The 17,024-nt window shown below is 40.3% G+C and overlaps 1 protein-coding gene across 1 annotated transcript in view; it reads right to left on the reverse strand.

Moving 5' to 3' along the window:
• Window positions 1-17,024, reverse strand: part of LOC101532167 (maltase-glucoamylase) — a 108,410-nt gene that overhangs the window by 50,637 nt on the left and 40,749 nt on the right. Inside the window, exons 33-49 of the mRNA XM_058681251.1 lie at window positions 16,804-16,914; window positions 16,096-16,158; window positions 15,094-15,228; window positions 14,550-14,637; window positions 13,678-13,816; window positions 12,472-12,605; window positions 12,327-12,361; window positions 12,118-12,234; window positions 11,601-11,749; window positions 10,928-11,012; window positions 9,769-9,825; window positions 6,332-6,456; window positions 5,949-6,037; window positions 3,955-4,004; window positions 3,663-3,830; window positions 1,162-1,314; window positions 576-776 (exon numbers count right to left, since the gene is read on the reverse strand). Coding sequence (XP_058537234.1) covers window positions 576-776; window positions 1,162-1,314; window positions 3,663-3,830; window positions 3,955-4,004; window positions 5,949-6,037; window positions 6,332-6,456; window positions 9,769-9,825; window positions 10,928-11,012; window positions 11,601-11,749; window positions 12,118-12,234; window positions 12,327-12,361; window positions 12,472-12,605; window positions 13,678-13,816; window positions 14,550-14,637; window positions 15,094-15,228; window positions 16,096-16,158; window positions 16,804-16,914 — 1,899 coding nt within the window. The remainder of the gene's footprint in view (window positions 1-575; window positions 777-1,161; window positions 1,315-3,662; window positions 3,831-3,954; window positions 4,005-5,948; window positions 6,038-6,331; window positions 6,457-9,768; window positions 9,826-10,927; window positions 11,013-11,600; window positions 11,750-12,117; window positions 12,235-12,326; window positions 12,362-12,471; window positions 12,606-13,677; window positions 13,817-14,549; window positions 14,638-15,093; window positions 15,229-16,095; window positions 16,159-16,803; window positions 16,915-17,024) is intronic.

Consider the following 17,024-nt stretch of genomic DNA (forward strand, 5'->3'; position numbering starts at 1 on the left):
AAGTTAAAAAAAAAAAAAACTTCACTGTCATTTAGTAACTCTTGATACCTCAAATTCAGAGTCTTGCATTGAACCTGTTATCTTTTTTGACAAAGCAAAACCATTTTCCGTATGCACTATTTCAGTTAATTTCACTGACATTCACGTACAAATGCAGGTTGGAAACATTGGGAATTATTTTTCATGATTCTCTATTTCTCATCACAACCTGTAAATCCATCACCAAGTCCTTTAATTCAACCTCCTCAGTGTCACCAAGTCCACTATTCTCCATCTCCCTTACTATACATACTCCAAGCTCCATCATTCACCCATTTAACAAGTGCCTTTAACTTGTCTCTCCACATTCACTTCTGTTCTTTTCACCAGGTCCTTACAGTAGCCTCAGCAGCCTTGCAACAAAAATCAAGACCATTATTCCTGTTCCATCAGTGACTTTGCATTGCTCTTAGGCTCAGGCTAAGGATGTAGTCTATTGTTGCAGGATTAGTTCAGAAGAGTCAGCGAGGATCCTAAATCTTGTATAGCAAAAAGTAACAGAACTGAAAAAGGCCTAGAGACTACTTCAAGCTTACCTTAAACTGCAGCATTTCATTCTTGTGGTAGGTCACTTGCAGTCGGAGGGGATTCACGGGTGTGGAGGGGAAGGCGTTGGTGTAAATAGAAGACTTTAAGGAGATATCAGCAGAGGCTCCATTGGAGTCATACTGGATGTTGCTGACAGAATATAGATCATTGACGAAGTAGCAGTAAGGGACACCGGGAGAACTGGATTCCTGAAAAAGAAGGCCAGTGTCATAGAAACAGAAGGCCATGTGATTTTGGAACTATCAAAGACAAAGGCATCTGGAGTTCAGTGAGTGGGGAACATCACTTCATTTAATCATACATGATTTGGTAATTAAATGAACCCAATTATTTGCTCTGCAAGAAAAGTATCATTGACTAATCATTCAGCTATAAATCATTTGACAAACACACACATTTAAACTCTTGGTAAACAAGCAAATATTAATAAAATGTGTCCCATTCCTATTCCCATCTACTATTCACATTCAAACCAGGTTCATTCGATAGATTTTAAGTGGTTGTGAAGGTACAGGGGCCATCCTCACCAAAGACTGTAGGTAGAAAGGGTTATAAGGCTTTCTGTTTGGTTACCTCCCAGACACAGCCTCGGGAGACACAGTTTTCCTCAGTAACGCCATACTCATCAGGATAACAGTCAATTTTTTCTTCATCCCTTATCATCAAAGACCACTCCACTGTGTATGCTTCTCCCAGGATGAGATCAATTTCTGTGATGACAGCAACCTGTAGCAATAGGAAAGACATAAAACTATTCATTGGCCAAAGATGTTTCTAAATCACAAAACTGAAATCAGATTCTCCAGCATCTAAATAATACATGAATGCAAGTGATATGGAGAGTGGTAGAAACACAGGAAGAGTGATTCAGTGGCACAAATTCCCTGGCTTTTCCAGAACTTTGTACATTACATTGTGGGAAGAGTTAGGCAACTCTAAACCAGATACAAACCTCACTTTTCTTCCCTACACTGACTCCTAATTCCCCTCAGGATTTTGTCTCAATTCTCTCTCCTCCATGTCCCATTAAGCCTTAGAGTCTTGTTCTCCAGTCCTCAGATCCGTGTTCCCCATTAGTCTGGAGTAAAGGAAAGACCATAGAAATGGGAATCACATGACCTGGCTTCTCATCCTAATTTTTCTATGAAAATTTTTTCTGTACTTTATATCTTTCATTGGTATAAAACTGATGCATTGACAAACTCATTATACTTCCTTACATTTCTAATACCCCAGCCTCTTTTTTTTCCAAAACAAGATATTAAAAACTTGAACTCTCCACTAAATCTCACTCTTCAATTCAAATGCTTAATGTATCTCTAAATACTATTTATCTTTCTTGCATTACCCTTCTCTGAGAATAACACTTTGCAAGAGAAAAATTCTCACTTGTTTGTAGCAATAAGATTACATTTAAATATTTTCATAGTTTCCCAATCATGTCGCACCTCCCTGTTCCACTATTCTACCCCCCAGCACTCTAAACAATGATTACACAATGCCACAGTCTTGATGCAAAAATCAATAGGAAACTCTTTGATAATAAATCAAGAATAAATTCATTTTAGTAAGAAGATATACAAAATCTAAGCATAAACCTCCCATTTTAAACTGATCTTATTGATCAAGTGAATATTAGCTATGCCAGTCACATAAAATTGACTAAATAACAATGTCAGTCTACTCTAGCTTAGATTGAGTTGTTCTGAAACTTGGAAATATATGCAAATGCCCTTTCTACTAAAACATACACATATGCAGAATACACTGCTAGATGCCTATCTTGTATGAGATGTTTTCTCTTACTATTAAATTCAGAAATCCCAATTCCAATAGAGTTCAATGGAACCAAAAAAACTCAGCTGTGATCATGAAGAAGTAAGCTCAAACTCAGAGTGTTGCTCATCAAGCATTTTCTTAATTTAGCATCATAAATCCATGTCTACCTCTCTTGTGTTTGTCTCCGCCCCCGCCCCTTACCATCAATCTCACCTCCCTGCCTCACTGCCATTTCTGCTAAAACAGAAACATGGTTACTGGAACTAAAACGTACTTCAAATCCTGAGAGGAAGAAACAGCCCATAGCTGACAAGCTTGAGCCATTGAGATATCAGCAATTCTCAACCTATTATATATTACTGCAAAAAGAGAGGGGGGAATATCAATCTATGTAGATTACCAGTTGGGGTTCTTAAGTGTTGAAAACATACTTTATAAGAAGCTATCATTTCTTATCTGTTGGTTTAGTTTCTCTGCCTTTGCAATAATTCCACATGCATAAATTGTCTCCCTAAGCACCTGAATTTAAACCACAAAAAGTTCCTTTGATCTTATAACAATAGATGAATTTGGCAACCATATACCAAGTTTATTTTCCCAAATGCCTCCTTCAAATGGCTTCTATATACTGGCTATCGATATACTACTTAGTTTCTAGCCCTATACCGGACACATCCTGGGTATGTACTGTCAGGACAAAAAGTGAAATATCATCAGTATGTCATTACAGTAAAAGACAAAGTTGATTTATTTTCCCAGCTTTGATATGTTTTTCGCAGCCTTCCCAGTGCAAGGCCACTGGAATACCTGCAGTGAAGATTTTCTGGAAAACAGTTTCCTCATGAAAATGAACTGATTCCAAGTTTTGCAAGAGTGTCAAGTCTCATGACAACCAATAAAAAATCTTCCTTGATTATTGTCACTGTTAGATAGAATTGCCAGATTCTTATTTTAAAGTATTTCTCTAAGTTACTTTGACTCCTGTTCCCCATTCCCCCAACCTTTCTTTTTCCAATGATTTCTATTTATGTGAAGGTGGAGATAGCAGGATATTGAGGAGTAAAGGTGATATTGAGATGGAAAGACTACTGTGCCTTGTCTTCATTCCTCAGCCCCTTCCCAGTTCATTCCAGCTCTGGTCTTCTCTTTCCCATTCTCCGTCCCAGACCCTGACCTCCCACACAAGGGTCAGTATGTGCGCTGGTCCTTCAGGAATGCATGCCACTTTAGAAAGCATGAATGCCACGATGCTACAAACAATTCTGGATGAACTGTAGAATAAGACAGATTTTTACCTTCGAGCTATAATCATAAGTGACTTTGGGAGAAATCTCAGTCAGGACACCATTGTGTTTCACTGTAATGTTGCTAGGTTCCTGTGTTCCAAGGATTTTAATCTCTCTGAATGCTATATTGTTGGGATCCTTGTAACCTGATTGTGAAATCTTCACTTCCAACTGGTTCTGCAAAACATTCAAGGAAAATTATCCCACATGTGCCTTAATGTAAGTGCACACATACATAAAGCCATGTGTGCTGATGGTCAGAGATGTGTTTTCCCGAGGTTCACAAAAATTGGCTACTCACTTGGGTGGCAGAAAACTCGCATAAAAGATAAGCATTATTGGCCACAGTATCTGTAAACAAGAGGGGAAAAGGTCAGACTGACCTGCCTTCCAAGAAATGGATTCCCCCTTACCTCTTCAAGTTACAATTCAGTGTTGTGAATGGCTATATTTCTTCTTATGGCTGAATAATATTCCATTGTGTGTTTATACCCCAGCCCACTCATCAGTGGAAGTCATTTTCACATCTTGACTGCTGTGATCATTGCTGCAACGGACATGGAGGTGCAGAGGCATCTTCAAGACACTGGTTTATTTCCTTCTTCTTCTTCTTCTTTTTTTTTTTTTTTTTTTTTTTTTTTTTTTTTTTTTTGATATATGCCCAGAAAAAGGATTGCTAGCTTGGATGGTAGACTTACTTTTAATTTTTGAAAAATTCCCAGTCCTGTTTTCCACAATGGTTCTGCCAATGTCCATCCTCATCAAAAGGGTGCAAGTGTTTTTGTTGATCCCAACCCTCGCCAACTTACACATATTTTGAATTGTTCACAGTAGCCCTCTTAACAAGTGTTAGATGATATCTTATTTTGATATATCATTTGCATTTCTCTGTTATCTCATAATATTACTGAGATCTTTGTATACCTGTTGGTCATTTGACTAGATTCTTTGTCAAACATTTATTTAGGTACCTACAAATAGGTTATTTGTACGGGGGTGTAGTTTTGTTTTGTTTTGTTTTGTTTTGCTTTACTTATACTACAAAGTCACATGAGTTCCTCGTACATTACTGACATTAGTTCATTTTCAGATGCAAGCTTATTGTTTACAAATATTTTAGCCCATTCTGTACACTGGCTTGTCACTTTGCTGAAACTTTTTGGTTTGGAGTAATACTGTTTGCTTGTGTTTTGTTTTATTTTCCGTACTTTTGGAATTGTATACAAATAGGTCGTTGCCAACAGCAATGACAGGGGCTTTAAAGGACATTTTTACTTTATTTTCTTTTATCAACTCACAATTTCTGTCCTTAAATTACAGCTTTTATTTATATTTTCACAGTAGCCAAGATACTGAAACAATATATCAGCCAATGGATAAAGAAGTTGTCGTACACAGTTGATGGAATATCATTTAGCTATAAAAGAATGAATTGTTATTTGTAAAAAACAAAAGAATCTGCACATTATACTAAAGAAAATAAGCCAGACATAGTAAGTGAATCTAACACGCAGTAGTGGTGATGGATGCATTAATAATTTGACTGTGATATCATTAGGTATGCTTATCTGTATCTAACCACCACATTGCATACTTTGAATATATTCAGTGTCCATTGCCAGTTAGATATTTTCACTTAATTAGATGGGTTTTTATAAACCAACATTTTGAAAATGGCAATATAATTGACAGTGTCCCCACGGCCAAGTTAATGATATTCTGTGTGCATCCTACTGTGAGCAGTTTCCACTCTAAGTGTGTTTACAGCAAGTTTCATAGCTATTTCCTAACTTTTAGAGCCCTAGGAATTCACTTGAGCCAGAAAAAAAATTGCAAAAAATATGTGCCGACATCATACACACAAGTTCAGTACATTCTCACTGCTTCATTTCATTTGCATGTTTTTCATATCATCAACATTTTCTCCTAACAATTTTTATAAAGGATATCAAATACTAAATTACAGTAATAAAACTGAACAGATACCCTCCAGATCTCCATTGACAATGAGACAGAGTTCACATGTATACTAATATGTGTGTGTGTGTGTGTGTGTACACGAACACATGCATGCACTCCAAGGCCAGTGGGGGTAATGCTAGCAGATAGGACAGGTTTTTCTTCTACCCATGGTTTACCACTGGTTCTGAATATTGCAACTTGAGACAAAATATCTCAAGTAGCTTTGCCTAGCATGCCTGGTGCAACTTCTACAGCCAAGGACCAGCAGCAGTGAAGGTGCATAAGTCAACAATGCGGAACTGGGAACACTGTCTTTATCACCCCAGTGCTCACCTTTGGTGTCTCCATCATCCCAGAACAGTTCACCTTTTGCTTCTTTGTTCTCATCCAGGGCGATGATAAGACCTAGTGCATTCTGTCGGCTGCATGAAATGATATTCACGTAAGAGACACAGAGTGGAAGTACAAACAATGACCACAAATCACCTTTGAATGCTTTTTCACAGTTCTAATGGGAATTCATAAGCAGCAGATTATACTGTTTTTTGAGGAGGTACATGAAAATATCCCCAGGCACAGCTTCTTTTGGTGTGAGTAGCACCAAAGGATATAATAACATTCTAGTGAGTAGCAATAAGCATCCATGTTTCCATGTTGATGGGATGCAAATGTGAGTTAATTGCAGTGGACAGAACAACCCCAGTCATGTCACTCACCTCTGGTTGGTGTTCAGTGCAGGCTCCTGCCAGGGCAGGATGTAGCCCCCACGGACATGAAGATTAATGTGTTCAAGAGGGGCTGCCAATACCCTCCACTGTCCCTTAGCATTAACCTCCGCCCCCTGTGGGCCAGAAGAGAACGAGGGATGAGGCAGGAGGCACAACAGCATGGGATGCCAGATGGTTCAGCCACACCTCTTGCCTGTTATTCCCCTTGCAACACACAGTTGACATTACACAAGAAAATAATGACATTCAGATTTAACTGGCCATAGTATTCCAGCATGTGCTACAGAAACAAGAATAAGGCTTACTTAAAGACACACTGATTCACTAATCCCAACATAATCTTAATTTTAATTAAACATCGACGTATTTTTCTACCAATGTCTCACTTCATGTTATTTTAGATGACTTTTTATCTTTCCATCTTCATTAGTTTCTGGTTGAAGAAAAATATTTTCTACTAATGAACCATATACAAAATCTGTCATTCTGGTATCATTTTATTAGCCCTTATGTCTTAGTTTCTTCTATACAGCATATATCTTTATTTGCAAAAATACTACATTACTTGAAAAAATGCTCAGGCTCCCTAGCTGTCAAGTATATACAAATGAAAACCACATTGAGATTCCATCTAACTCCAGTGAGCTTGCCCTACCTTCAGAATTCTGCTAACAACACCTGCTGGCATGGGTGTGTGGAGAAAGGTACCCTACTTTACTGTTGATGGGAGTAGAAGCTAGCACAACCACTATAGAAGTCAGTATTAGTATTGAGAGTGCTAAGACAATTGAAAATTGATCTACCATATAACTCAGCTATCTCACTTCTGGGAATATATCCAAAGGAAATTTGCATATGAGCAAGTGACCCATAATCTTATATTTATAGTAGCAAAGAGATGGAAATAATCCAGATGCCTGTCATGAGAGGAACTGATAAAGAATCTGTGGTCTATACACTCGATAGATTAGTACTCAGCCATTAAAAAGAATGAAATTCTACCATTTGCAACCAAATGATTCCAACCAGAGACCATTATTCTCAGTGAAGTAAATCAATCCCAAAAAGATATATATTCTCTCTGATATAAGGCAACCTTTATGCAAAATACAAGACCACTATATATATATCAACCTTTAAGATATATGTGTGTTGTGTGTATATATATATATATGTTTGTGTATATATACAGATAGATATAGTAGATATATAGGTAAAAATTATGTACTTACATTCATTTAGAGGAACTACATAATGGAGACTAACATACCAAGAAATAAAGACACATTGCAGTATACATCTCTATTTCTGAATAAAAGATGGACTCCCAATGAAACTGTTCAATGTATCTTGACAATAGAATGCTGGACTTTCTACCATTGTCTATACCTACATTATTGTTATGCACTTAAATAGAAGAGTGATGGACTTGTGACTGTTGTTGAAGAACTATACCATTGTAATAGTACAGGGAAAATTAGTGATCAGTTTTGGGGCAGGGATGAAAAGCATGGGAGGAGAAATCCCCGAGCCTACGGAACTGATCATAAAAAAATTGAAAATTTTTAACGTTCATGGCAAATAAATATGATAACAAAATTCTACATAGATTCCAAAATATTTTGCAGCAAAGTAGACATGTTTCATTTAATTCTTCTCTTCTACAAATCTTCTAAAGTTTTCTCAAATTGCTGTTTATGACAAATTAAAATTCTGTACGACACAATGAAGTCCAGAGGAAAATGTTTCCATATTTCCATCATCTGGAGCTCAATAAAATAAATTACCTGAGCAAGACTGAAACTAGCATGAATTGACAGAGTTTCCCAGGGTGTGAAATGTATGGCAGAGCCAGCATTACGGTACAATGGGTAATATAGCTGGTGTCTCCATATCCCCCATCAGCACTGGCTTGTGTCATGAAGGTTTCACTTCCAACCCAGCTCCCTGCTGATGTGCCCAGGAGAGCAACAGAAGTTACCCCAAGCACTAAGTCCTCTGCCACCTATCTGGGTGTCCTAGCTGGAGTTCTTGGCTCCAGGCTTTGCCCTGATGCAATACTGGCTACTGTGGTAATCTCCCTTTCTCTATAACTCTGACTTTTCAAATAAATAAAAGAAAAATCTAAAAAAAAAAAAAAGAATGTTAGCTAATCCTTCCCAGGAAAGAACTGGCTGGGACAAATAGCAGTGTTTTAATAAAGGGCAGATACAAATGATTAACAGGAAAAGAAGCCAAAGGGATTCAGGTCTCTGCAGCACACAGAAGAGGAAGAACAAACTTCCCTGTCCTTGTCCAGTTTTCAGCCAATCTGACTGCAACCCCCTTGGGAGGAGAGGGGCTGGAACATGCTCTGCTTCTTGTCTTCCTTTGTATAATTCCAGCTCTGCACTTTTTCTCCTCAGAAGTAGGAAGTGGGGCCACTATTGTGGCATAGCAGGTTAAGCTGTCAACTGCAACACCAGAGCCTCATATGAGCACTGATTTAAGTCCCAGCTTCTCCACTTGCCACCTGCTCCTTACTAGAAAAAAAAAAAAAAACAGCACTGCATGACCCAAGTGGGAGACCCAGATGAAACTCCGGACTCCTGGTTTCAGCCTGGCCTAACCTAGGATTTTGGGATCAATTAGTGAACAAACCAATTGATGGAAGATATGTCTTTCTCACTCTGTTCTTCCTTCTCTGTGTGTAACTCTGATCTTAAAAACATAATGAGATAAATCATATAAAAGAAGAAAATGAGAAGGGGGTCCTGGTTAAAAAGTGAGGAACAGCCCCCTCAATTCTCCCACAAGAATCAGCTATGATTCATCCAGGTCCCCGCAAAGACCACCCAAAATTGTTTGAAGACCCTATTTCTAGCCTGAGTCTTGGGATCACATTAGCCCCGCAATTCAATGACAGTAGGATCCCAGTTCTAAAAGCACTTGCACTGTTACAGTCATACGGGCCAGGGACCCAACTTAGCATTTTATACACTGGCTCATGATCCCTCCCCTAAGAAAATTATAGAGAGTGATCATTCTTTGAGCAAGTATGCTACACAAGAAGATACTGAAGAAAAAGATTAGGATTAAAAGGCCTCTAAATCTACACACTTAGGTTCACCAGTGTCTGCCTTTAGACCCTTCACTGAAAAGCAACTGAAAAGGGAATGATTAAAATACACACATTAAAAAGAAACCCCCGGGACAGTCAGGCACTGAGCAAGCTGTTTGTGACTTGTTTCAAACCATTGTTATGAGAGAAGTGGTCTTACGCATGTGGAGGTGAAAAAACGGAAAGGACAAGACTTAAAGTGATGGGACTGAAGCTGTACAGCAGGTGGGATCCAGAGGCAGCATTCAGTCTGAGTTTATCCCATCAGAAGCGCTTTTCTATTCCACAATTTCCCCAGATTGCTTAATGATTAAGAAAAGCTCACCGTGTAGTAGTCATACCAGCGGGCTCCAGGGAAATATGCTGTGACTTCTCTGGCATTCTAAAATTAAGCACAAACAAGGCATGGCAGCATACAAATGTGTAATCAGTTTGCAAAAAAAGGGGTAGTGCTGACAAGAGCCACTTCCTAATCTCTGTACAGCTCAGCATTGGAGGATCATCCTTTCCCTTCTCCCTTTGCCGGCAGTGAGAGATGTGCCTACATCCAACAAGTACCTTGTTTCTATTTGAAGACTTCAAGGATCAAAATTACCACTTGCTTATAGATATTCCCAATCCCTTCTATAAAGAAACAAAAACAATCCTATGTATCCTATGCTTGGATATCAAGCAGAAAAAAATGTTTGTGAACACCATACAGATTTTGAAATTGATAATGAGGGTAAGAGAAAGAAAAATTGGGATGTGGAATTTTAGGCATCAGGCCAACACCAAAGACGGAAGCCTGGATCTCATTTTAGTTCTCCCACACAGGCATCAGGCTCTGATTCATCGCAGAGGGTCACCTTCTGTCCACAAGGTGGACATGAGCAGAAAGACTGAATTAAAATACAGGAGCTAGAACAGAAAGAAGACCCTCACAAAGGGATATAGATACTGCAATTGCATTCTCTTTTCTGAACCAAATGTCTGCCGCTAATTACAATTACAATAAGGAGGGAACAATCAACTGATATTTCGCTAACAGAACTAAAGAAGCGTACATGCTCCCAGAGGGGCATCTTGTAGAAAAAAGTGGAGTAGCAACCAACAGCAATATTGCAAAAATGGCACAAATATTTCTATGGGGGAAAAGGGTTTTAATAATAACAGAGGAATACCAACAATATTGTACTGCTTCGCCCGTACCATCTGAAACAATATTCTTAATTTAAATGAATGGAGAAAATATTGTACTAAAGATACACCAGAAAGCATTTTTAGTCGTCATTGAACTAGGAATCAAAATGGCTGTTTTGATTTAAAAATTAAAGACACTTCACAGTCTTTACTTCTTGTGAGGCCCAGAACCCCTAAGTAATGGGCTCAGAAAGAGAGGAAGACACAGAGAGAGAAAAAGAAAAGAGATCTGAGAAGCCCCAGAACAGGTTCTTGTTCTCTTCCTTATTCACCAGCTATACAACCAGTGCTTCCATACTCACAGGCTCCAAGACAGGGCTGACCAGGAAGGCTGGGCCCAGAAGGAACTGACCATCTATGTCCCAGGTCACCTGGTCAGACACAAACCTAGAGAAGAAAATAATGATATCAAAACTACAGCTGTAGAAAGGCCCAGGAATAAGCTCTAAGGACACACCTAGCGTTCACAGGCCAGTCGGCTATGTCCTTGCCATCACAACTCTTTCCCTAGTTCGGTCTCCATCAGGAAAATATGGGACTGATATCTGTGTGCACTATCAATATGCAGATATCATCAGAAGTGGTTGGGTTTATATATGTTCTCTTCTATATCACCACACATCTTGCTCATGACATTTCTAACTGAAACGCACATTGCACAATGTTGCCACAGAGAGTAATATCTTTTAAAACCTGAGCTCATGGGATATAGGACATCTATGGAAATAGCATGATAAAATTGCAAAGAAACAATGCCAAGCTGGGTTGTATTATTACGATATTTTCATTCAAGAAACAACTTTTAAAATGATATAAAGCATGTAGACATACAGGAGAAACACTACATGGTCTGGGACAGAAATTTTGAGAGAAGATAGCCCACCTCCAATCCCACACTAACTATTCACATCACCTGCCATCCTACGGAATAAAACAAATAACCCGTTAGTGACTGGGATCCAGTTAGACACTCACTCGTGCAGAAGAGGTCGCACAACAGTGCTGCCATCCACATGGGCCTTGTACATCAGGGTGTAGAAATAGGGCAACAGGGTGTATCTGGTCTCCAGGACACTTCTGGAAATATCCTCAAAGGTAGAATTCCAGGACACTGGGTCTTGTCTCTGAAAAACAAGAGTATCAGAAGCTCACCCTAGAGGACATCAAGAAGTCAAGGAAGTCACTGACAGCTTATTCCTGATGAAGATGCCACGCACTCACACCAAAGATGACTGACAAAAGTCAGAGAATATTGTATGCAGTGGATAAATTCCCTGTAGCTCACCCAGGACAGAAAACAAGATATGAGATACGCTGTCTAAATTTAAAAAAAAAAAAACTGAGGAACATCAGGGAGTAAAGCTCATGCAAACACACCATGAAATGATATGCCAGATACCCCAAGAAATACAAATGGCATAAACTGTAGATCACAAATGAAGGGTGCGTTTCACATGTCACACAACACTTGAGGAAGGAATCAATGTCCAACCTTGGCCCCAAGGGTGTTGTGGTTCCTGGAGAATGGGTAAAAGGCCCCCAGCTGCATCCAACGAGCACACATCTCATACTCAGAGTCTTGGAAGAACCCGCAGATATCTGCTCCTGTCTGAACCGAGAGGGAACAAACGGGACTCTTGAGGATCTCTCAAACATGACACCATCTTCTTGGTCACTAGAAGGGCTCCAGGACACACTTACATAGGAGATGCCAAACAGGCTGAACTCCATCATGCCTGCAAGGGGAACCACAGCTCTGTCAGACCCAGCATGGACACCTGCCTCCTCCTCCTCGCCTTTACCAATCACCCCTGCCCGCAGAGGCTCTGGCAGCAAAGCCACACACCAATGATCGACTTCTTCAGCTGGTCCCATGCAGCTGTGTTGTCTCCCAGCCAGTGTCCACCCCAGCGGCCAGAAGAGGGGAACGTGGAGCGTGTGATGACGATCCCTCGCTGTCCTGTCACCTCCTGCACAGCTCTGGTTGACAAGGGACAAGGAGGTGAATTGAGGGTCCAGCAGTAAAGGAGAAAGCCATAGTGCTTCCCCTCCTTAGATCTCCTGAACCAAGAATTGGTCACATGGAATTCCCACTGGTTTGCAAGGGACATGGAAATCAGCCACAGTGAAGTACCCTATGACTAATCTTTGATTATGTACATAATAAGGGCTGTGCCATTTATCTGTATTTTACCAAAACCTTCATCACATTGCAAACTCTTTGCATTGACCAAAATGTAAATAATAATTGTTTTTCCATGTGTATACTCTGTAGCATGTTTCAGTTAATGTCCTTTCAGCCATCAAGGGATTACACATACAATGGTGAGTTCATAAAATTACAAAAAAGCTTAAAAATTCCTGTTGTTGTAAGTGTCATGGGTAGTATGTCTACCCAGTGCTAACATGTCTATGATAATGCAAATAGTAACAAACCTACTACATTGCTAGTCAAATAAATGTACGGCACAAACAAGTGTGTGCAGAATTTAAGACTCAATATGCTAACCAACTACTATATGACTAGGTTTAATATCCATTTTGTCATTATTTTAGGGTGTATTGCTTCTGCATAATAAACAATTCCAATTTAAAATTCAATGTTACAGCTATGGAAGATGTATGTGACTGTCAACTAACTGCATTCAGAGCCTAGGTGGGTAACTGCCCGATATCAATTAAGTTTGTCTAAGCAGAGTCAACAGTATTTATATAGTGATGAAATTGCTTTTCAAAATGTTTCTCAGAATATCTCCCAATTAGTCTACTAGGTTTTCTATATTTTAGGTGAGACAAAGTGAATTGCTTTATAAGATTTTACCTAGAGCAATTTTTTGTATTCATTGAGAACAAAAATGGCTTGGTGGGCAGACATTGTACCCTGGAGTTAAATGTCCCTTGTCACTACGGACACTGTCCATAATGGAATATCATCTCAAATCCCAAATGGTCAATGAGTATAATCATTAGTAAGATATGTTACACGGCAGCTTCATCCATCACTTGCTGTCCTACACATCATGAGCAAAGGAGAAGGGAGACAGTGACTCACTCGTAGGTGGGCCTGGTCTGGGACCACCCATACAGGTTGTGCACGTCATAGTGCCGCACTGGGGAGCCATCTGGCAGGATCTGCTCACTCTCCATGCACAGGGTCTTGCTGTGCAGGCCCGTGCTCCTGGCTTCCAGGTCTGAGAGAAAAGATGCAGGGATGTTACAAATCAGCTGATTCTTCCTTTCCTTGATCTTTCATAAAGAATTGGACTCTGGATGTTAATATAATTTGACCTATGTGTTACTCCTTCTCATCTCAGTAGAGGTGTAAGGACAGTGGTGGGTTCAAGGATATAATGGTAACCATGAATGTTTTTAACCTCAGGTTCATTGGAGAAAGTAGGGGTCTGGGAAGAATGTATTGTTTTCAACCATACATAATATGCTCTGATCTGGAATTTTAATGTGTGAATTATTTCATATAATTCTATAATAATATAGCATGATGGCATGTATTACCTTTCTGTTTTAGGAAACTAAGGTTTGGAAACATCATGGAATCTTTGGAAAGTCACACAACTCACAATGACCTGAATGCAAATACAACTTCCACACCCGTCCACTCCAGGATAAAGGGGGTATACTACACTTTGACACAACCCTGTCTTGTGACAGAATTAACTGGAGCCTAGGACACTCAGAAGTCTTGTCCTAACGTCCTTTGGAGACAGTAAAACTAGTAGGTCCCTTCTGGACAAATCTGAGTTATTCACCCTGTGGGCCCAAAGACATGCACACACCAAATAAAAAATGTTCTTGAAATGAATTTGTCCCAGGCTCTCAGTAAACCATAGTACCACCAAGCAAGCTCCTGGCATTGGGGCTCTGAGGATTCATGGCTCTGCAAGTGAGGAAGACAACGGTCCTTACGTGGCATGTAGGGGGGATGGTTCAGAGTTGCATCCGTGCAGCCCGGAGCAACTGCCCCATTCACAAAGCTTGACGGTTCATTCATGTCCTGGAAATATCAACACAGACATTGTTTACTTTTCAAGATACTTGCAACCTGTGAATTCACACAGCAGGTGCCAGGAATAACCATTCAACCTCCAGTATTCCATATGCATGCCATCCCATGCAGACTCACCAATCCTTGGAGGGACTGGATAAAAAGACCAATAATTTCATATAGAATGAATGGTCACAGTGATTGTTTTTTTACTTCCTTCCAGGTATGGATGGCAAAATGCCAAATTATTTATTGCCATCACCTTTGAGGTTTCCTATCAGGAACCACGAGGTGAGGTTCAAGCTTTCTAAGGTTTTAGGGTCGTGCCAGTTCAAGGTCAGAGAAGTGTAGCTGAATACATTCAGGGTCTTTTGAGAGATTATTATCGTTCTGAATAAACATTGATGTACTCTATGTTTAGGCATACACACACACACTGATGCAAATACACACACACACACTTACAATCCATATGCCGTCAAACTTCAAGCTCCTCTCTGGCTGCTGAGGATTGCTGTACATCTCTTCAATTTCCCTCTTCCACCAGCTGGCAGTGGAATTGCGGAAAAAGTCAGGGAAGGCTGCATAAGCTCGGTATTGCTGTAAAAAAATGAATAAATACAGTTCATTTCTTCCAAATACATTAGACTGTGCAGAGCCATTCAGCAAAAGCTCATGCAAAGTCTTGTACCACAGGATAACATCAAACCATAGCCTGAGTTCTTGACTCTTGAGAAAAACAATGATGATAAAGCAGGAATCTGGAGCACACCGCACTCCTTCTCAGCATCTGGAAAACATCTGTAGGCTGTGTTCTTCTCATCAGTAGTAACGGCAGCAGTCAACACACCAAGCCTTCTATTTCATACGTTAAATATCCAACCCTTAACTTCTATCCCTCCATGGTCTACTGACTCCTTGAAGCCAAAGCATAAACCAGAGGCACCCTCAGCTCCACAGGGCCGATGTCAGACACACAGAAACAGGTGGGAAAGAAACAGCCTAGTGAACCCTGAGAACACAAGTGTGTTTCCTAAGGTGTTAGAATCTCCAGAAAACTGCATGAGTGTGTAATATCTATCAGTTGGGAGGACTTAAAGAGGATATGGCAACCTTCCTTTCTCTTCATCTTCTCTTTATAACAAAATCAATGACTTTATTTAAGCCTATAAAGCGCAGTCATTTGTAACTCCCTTTTAGAGATTCCCAGGTAATCAACACTGTCTTTTAGAACTCTAAAATGGAAAAATAATTTAAGTTCTCTGAGTTTTGTACCTCATGAACAGTAACAATTATGCCCAAGTTGAAGCAAAAACATAGCATGAAAAGTGACTGAACACAGACTGACACAGGCCATGTTCCTGAATGTTTAACCCTGGTCACACTAAGATCCTATCCAAAACCCAGAGTGTGGCTTCCCCTCCCTAGCAAGCCTGACTTCACAAAACACCCACAAGGAGCCTTTACCTCCACTTGACTATCCCAGTCCAGAGAGTTGTTCACAACAACATCAGGGTAATCAGGCCAGACCTGTGCAGAGCAAAAAGGTGGAAAGCAACACATTGGTCAGTTTCTCATACTGAATATTTTCTTTTTTTAAGATTCATTTATTTTACTACAAAGTCAGGTATACAGAGAGGAGGAGAGACAGAGAGGAAGATGTTCCATCCAATGATCCACTCCCCAAGTGAGCCGCAACAGGCCGGTGCGTGCTGATCCAAAGCTGGGAACCTGGAACCTCTTCCAGGTCTCCCACGCAGGTGCAGGGTCCCAAAGCCTTGGGCCGTCCTCGACTGCTTTCCCAGGCCACAAGCAGGGAGCTGGATGGGAAGTGGAGCTGCCGGGATTAGAACCGACGCCCATATGGGATCCCGGGGCTTTCAAGGAGAGGACTTTAGCCACTAGGCCACGCCGCTGGGCCCATACTGAATATTTTCTAAGAAACTTGCAGCCCTGTCTCCAGAAGTAATATTTTATTATATAGGATTACTCTAGAAAACTGATTTCATGGTGCATTTACCCTAATACAAAGTCTTCAACTGTTTCAAACAGTGATTTGACACAACAAGAACTACTGATCTGGACGTCCCTGTGGAAATGGCCAAAATTACAGAAAAACAGACATAACCATGGTGCGTGCCGACTAGAATAAGCCTATCAGTGCTGGGATCCTACCTTTCCCCAGACGATGCCACCACCATTGGGATATTTGATGAACACGTCATCCTCCACACCCCGGGTGAATGCAGGATAAGGCTGAGTCTCATTGCCTGAGATGGCTGGGTCCTGAAATCAAACCACAGGTCAGCTGGGAAAAAACAAAGCTGGAATGACAATGGGACAATAGAAAGAGAGAACACCTTCAAGCGGGAAAGTCTTCAGGTTGCACCTGAATG

Source organism: Ochotona princeps, chromosome 25 (assembly GCF_030435755.1).
Source record: "Ochotona princeps isolate mOchPri1 chromosome 25, mOchPri1.hap1, whole genome shotgun sequence".
Lineage (NCBI taxonomy): Eukaryota > Metazoa > Chordata > Mammalia > Lagomorpha > Ochotonidae > Ochotona > Ochotona princeps.